Source organism: Cryptomeria japonica, chromosome 11, assembly GCF_030272615.1.
Source record: "Cryptomeria japonica chromosome 11, Sugi_1.0, whole genome shotgun sequence".
Taxonomy (NCBI): Eukaryota; Viridiplantae; Streptophyta; class Pinopsida; order Cupressales; family Cupressaceae; genus Cryptomeria; species Cryptomeria japonica.
The window spans coordinates 538,590,301-538,596,009 of record NC_081415.1 but is presented as its reverse complement, the minus strand read 5'-3'; the positions used below and the strand labels follow the sequence as shown (position 1 = coordinate 538,596,009).

General features: G+C 32.7%; 1 protein-coding gene across 1 annotated transcript; it reads right to left on the bottom strand.

Moving 5' to 3' along the window:
* Positions 1-1,764: 1,764 nt before the first annotated feature.
* Positions 1,765-5,031, bottom strand: LOC131048710 (deoxymugineic acid synthase 1). Its single transcript, XM_057982777.2, has 5 exons — positions 4,630-5,031; positions 4,268-4,443; positions 2,764-3,004; positions 2,439-2,618; positions 1,765-2,119 (listed from the first exon to the last, which is right to left on the bottom strand). The coding sequence occupies exons 1-5, from the start codon at positions 4,750-4,752 to the stop codon at positions 1,892-1,894; spliced, it is 948 nt and encodes a 315-aa protein (XP_057838760.2). The 5' UTR covers positions 4,753-5,031; the 3' UTR covers positions 1,765-1,891.
* Positions 5,032-5,709: the final 678 nt, after the last annotated feature.

Here is a 5,709-nt window from a genome sequence, read left to right as displayed (position 1 = left end):
GTATTGTAGATTTTAAATACTTATTTAGCATATTCTTCGATATTTTTTTCTTCATTTCAAGAGGGATGGTAGGTGTACTAGTTAATGAAAAGGCAACCAAGTATCAACATTAGATTGTAAAGTCTCTAACCCAAATGGTTTGTTAATAGACAAATTGTGAGTCATATCTATCAATAGTAGGAATTTCACCATTAGATAGATTAGAAAGTTCTTAAGCAAAATTTCCTTGAACTACATGTTCCTCCTGATCATAATTGCCATTTTCATGTTCAATAATGAGAGGAACTATTGTATTTATGTCAATATTATTAAATGTGTCATTTATAGTGGATTGAGGCATGAGAGGATTTAAGTGCGTGCCACTTCATAAAGGGAGACAAGTTTAAAGGGACTTTAGAATTTAAGTAACAATCAAAACCCTCAAGGATAAAATGACGTGGATATAAGTGACATTTGGGTTGGAAAAATAAATTAATAATTAGATTTGAAACCAAAATGAAATGCAACCTTACAGGGAATCAGGTTGAGCAATGATAAGCAAAAAACCTAGAAGTAGAACAATGAATGACCACTCAAAGGTATAATAAGAACCGAGGTAATTTGATATTAAAGATAAGCAATTGAAATACAAATTAGATTTGAAGCCTTAATGAAGAATATAAACCCTAAGAGAAAACCCTATGTTGTGTAAGAAAATATCGATTTCATCAATACATGTAATGAAAATAGTAACACTACATTAGATTATCTAGGTCAATAAACATAAATTAACCTAGACAATGCTTTGGATATAAAATTGCAATAAATACTCAACAATTAAATCCAAGGGTTAATGTACTTAGCTCCAAAACAAATGATGGATGAATGATGCCAAAGTTGTGCAAAATCAATCCACCACTATCCAAAAGTGGATGTACTTGGGTTGAAGACTTTCAAGTTTTATGCTATCTTTAAATTTTGTTCAATCTCAACATCCACAAGGTCAATCCTTAACAACATAGACTTGATTTAATGCATGTACTTGATCTATATTGCCCACGTATGATTTGTCACAATGTGTGCACTTGAAAATTTGTTCAACTTCACTTCTTTGATATTTGAATATGTTAAGGTGTTGGCTAAGGGTGTCACTTAGGAGTTTGCCAACATGATAGGTGAGTGGATTCCTATAGAATAAAACCCTTTTGGCAAGTTAGGTTAATAAAGATGAGTGATATTGAAGACAACTTTTACTGACATATAGATACAATTTTTTTTGTCCCTTTAAAAATTGAATGTGTTCAAATGGATTTTTCTTGTCCTCACATTCTTCAAATTTTTTGTATGATGTCTAATGCACAAATAAATGTCTTTAAATACCATGATATAGCAACACGTCACACAAATATGTGACACATTTGGTCCTCAAAAATTAATATAAAATGATAATAAATGTGTAGAAGTATAAATTAGGGTGCAATGATAAAGAGTAAATGATTAATCTATGTGATTAAAAAAAATGACTAATCTATGAAAAATAGAGTAAGTAAAGGTGAAACAAATAAAGTAAGAAATTAGACAATGAACCCAATGTAATACGGAATTATGCTTATTCATTATATTATTGTATTAAGAACATTTTCACAAAATAGACCCAAAACTGAAAGAAAACTGACATTACGTAAAAATATAAAATCAATTAAAACGAAGGATTTAAGATTTTTTTACTAAAAACTTAATAAAATATACCATTAATAAAATAGGTCTACATTTATAATGCATATATGAACCTCTCTAATAACAAATTTTATTAGATGAAATGAAGTTCAATTTTTATTTTCAGGTTTCTATCCACAAAGCTCGCTGATGCATGGACTTCTTGATTATGATCAATTGTTTCTTTCTTTTAAGACTAGATCTCCCCGTCCCATAGCTCTTCAACAGTTCTGTAAGGGCTAGTTGTGGAGTTTACAAGATTTTCTGCCCTTACCAGCTTCCTCTGCTCAAGCTTGTTAATTTTCTCAGAGTCTTCTGCAGTTAAACACCAGTCAAAAATTTGGAAATTCTCTGTTATTATTCCTTTATTGAAGCCTCTGGGGACAACACACACTCCTTGCTCTATTCCCCACCTCAACAAAACCTGCCAAAAAAAGGTATGATTAACAGGCAAAGTTAGCAATGATTTCGAGTGTAATGAAAGGAAACTGGTATGAGTGTACCATAGTATATATTACACAATTAAAGTTTTGGCTTTTTATCAATAAGATTTGAGGTGATAATAACTGAATAAGGTAAACGATTTTTGTTGATGAGAAGTCAAAATTTCAGTTATATAACATCTATCTATCAATGTGATCTTTGTTGATGAGAAGTCAAAATTTTAGTTATGTAACATCCATCGATCAATGTCATGATACATCCTGATAACTAAATAAATATTTCTGTAATGAAACACATACCTGTACTACGGTCTTCCCATGCTTTTGAGCAATTTCATGAATGATGGGATTCATTATCAGCACGCTTGATGCCCATGGAGTGTCTTGCCCTCCCAGAGGAGACCATACACATACTTGAATTCTCTTCTTGCTGCAATAATCTCTCAATTTTTTCTGCTGCCACATTGGATGCATCTCTACCTGCGATCTTCACAATTAACTTTTGATTTCCCAAATACAATTTGAAAAGGTGAAATTGTAGGAAATCTGTATAACAAACAGCTGAAATTGTAGTGAATCTATATAACAAGAAGCTGGAATTGGAGTAAACCTATGACAAGCTCACCTGATTGGCAGCAGGAAGAATTTTGGCATAGCTGAGCAAGTCCTCAATCTTTTTACAGGAGAAGTTGCTCAAGCCAATGGCTTTAGTGAGACCCATCTCAAAACATGTTTCCATCCCTCGCCAAGTAGATTGGATATCCAGGGGCAAAAAGTCTTCTTTTGTAGGTGGGAGAATACATCCTTTCCTCAAACTTACAGGCCAGTGGAGCAGAAACAAATCCACGTATTCCAGCTGCAAATTCCTGGATACAAAGAAGGGTAAACGATTCATAAGTAAGACAAAAGCTATGTTTGAAATGAAGGCTGCAAGCCCACAAATTTCCATTACATTATTGGGTAAGGCTGTGCTTAAGTATCTACTGGTGAGGTGGGGTGCTGGGGACGGGGGGGGATTTAATCATGTCATACAAGAATGTGTAAATTGTGGCTTCTTTTTCTTTCGACTTCTTCGCATCTGAAGGGGTAATGTTGAGTGGATAATCATTTAATAGGATGATCAAAGTTATTGGGTTATTAGGGAGACACTAGCGCAATTTTGAGAGGATTAGGGTTTGTTAAAAAAATATTTTACAGCAGGATCAAAGCTCAGATTTCAAGGATACAATGGGATGATCAGAGTTATTTAATCCATTAGCAACCTGTGACAGTATAGCTTTGTTTCAATTTATATAGGTTTTATTTTTAAAGTAACCTCCTGTTCTGAAGAGAAAACCCAAAAGAAAATTAAGTAAAAAGGAAAATTATATAATTATTTATTTGGAGGCAATCTTGAGTGGATAGGAATTTATTAAAAATTTACATTTCTAATAAAATTATAGATTAAATTGGAAAGATATATAGATTCTCAACAACTTCGCTTAAATATCTGTAAATTTGTATTTTTGACTCCCTAAAATGACCACCTGTTCAAAAAAGACTTACCAAGAAAACACCCATAATTTTTTCTATAATCTTTTGTTTATAAAACAACTTCTAGTTTAAAGGATTTTACGTACAGGATCAAAGGTCAAATCTGTGAATGGACCCTTGGTCTGTTGGTATATGAGTCTAGGAGAGATCAAGTCTTTCTAAATGTAAGGCCCCAACAACATAAACGATGAGACTTGGATTCTGTCCTGACCGACTTGGACTGAATGGATACCCCTGTTCCCTTACCTCTCAATAGAGAAGGTTCCAGCCTAAGAATTATGCTCCCCATCAGATAACAAAATAAACTTATAAATAATATAAGATCTTCCATTAAAAAAAATCAAGTTTGAAAACTAAACAATCAAAATTATTGAAAAATCAGAAATCATTAACCAGCATTGACAACCTTATTTAAGCACCTGTCAGTATTTGTTCTTTTGAAGTGGTAAAAACTTTGTTTTAAAACCCTGAGATCTTGTTCCCCCAAAAAGATTACAGAACACCGCAAAAAACTCATAACTTTTCCAAAATTAAACAACTGATAAAGATTACAGTACTTTAGCCTTCAAAATTAATGATTGATAAGATTACAGTACTCTAGCCTTCTGGAGATAGCAGCAACAGGATCATCATGTTCATCGCCCCAGAGTTTAGTTGTAACGAACACTTCTTCTCTCCTAACAAGACCGCTTTGGAAGGCCTCCTTAAGTGCTGCTCCTAAGGCACCTTCTGAGCCACAATAGCTTGCAGTGTCAAAGTGTCTGTAACCAACCTATATGCCATTGACAACCCAAGTTAAATGCTTATTTCCTTTTGTTAACATGTTCAAAAACAAAATTTATACTAACATTTATCTATTTTGGCAAAGATGTATGAGTGCAAGAGTTGTAAATTTAAAATAATGTATGAGAAACAGGGTATCAATTATATTTTTAAGTCAGTATTAGGTTCAACTCACCTGCATGGCCACTGTGATTGCAGACTTCATCTCCTCAAATTTGTTCCAAGCAGCAGTCCCAAGCCCTATTACAGGCATTCTTCCTCCTCCGTTCAGTTCTCTTGTTTGACCCACAAATTCCATATTTGCTGCAGACCAATAACTTTCAGATTTAGCTCGTCAGAATATATCAGACAACTAGCACATTATCTCAAGTTCTTGGTTTAACAACACATAAAAGAATAAAACAGAGCTCTATCATAGGTGGTCATTATTACAATTTTGACAATTTCATGACTAATTTGTATGCCTCGTGCAATCGAGCTGTGGGTGAAATGCTCTGGAATGCTGACGTTTTGGATTTGGACCTACGGTCCAAGGACAACATCAATTGGAACTACGGTCCATGGACAACATCAACCAGATGTGTCTGTCACTACCAGACCCATTCCCATTATGGAAAAGGTTATGGCAAAGGTTATGAGAAAGGTATTTATGTCCTTTTTCATGGAGTATCTAGAACCCAAAAAATCCCCAATAAAAAATTAGCACTCACTTTAATGATTGCAGCATCCAGCAGTTTTATGCAGTGAGTTATGTTAACAATTTCTTAATCTCCAGATTAGTCTAGGGAAGAGTGGTGGTTTAAATTATACTTGTTAATTTGATGAAGGTTTGTAAAACTATTACAAACATTAATTTTGTTTTCTTCTAAAAAATAATTAATTAATTTTTTTTATTTTTTTACAAAAAACTCACATTACCAAAAGTAATAATATTAGTACACTAAAAAATTCAAAAAAACATTACTTAATTAGACCGACTCATTTATGTGCTATCCACATCAGCGTTATGCCGTTTGTCATTTGACAAGCAATTAAAGTTGGTCATAGTTCTTGTCATTAATTTTTTAAATTTTAGTAATGCATTTAGTTTTCACTTTTTTTTCTTTTTTAAACTGAATAATGTATTAAAAAAATTAAAAAAAATACAAATATAAAGAGTAGTAAAAAAACTATTAAAATTAGAGATCCAGAATTACAACTTTATTACATCATAATAAAAAAACTGAAAGTAGCAGTGTAATGAAGTTAATTACAT

Bases quoted from the DNA above. Each gene is read 5' to 3' on its own strand.
- LOC131048710 (XM_057982777.2), bottom strand. From the start codon at position 4,752: ATGGAATTTGTGGGTCAAACAAGAGAACTGAACGGAGGAGGAAGAATG. The intron at 2,619-2,763 runs GTGAGCTTGTCA...TGAAGATCGCAG, and splicing joins TTCTTCCTGCTGCCAATCAG to GTAGAGATGCATCCAATGTG. The intron at 2,120-2,438 runs GTATGTGTTTCA...TTTTTTTGGCAG, and splicing joins ATGGGAAGACCGTAGTACAG to GTTTTGTTGAGGTGGGGAAT.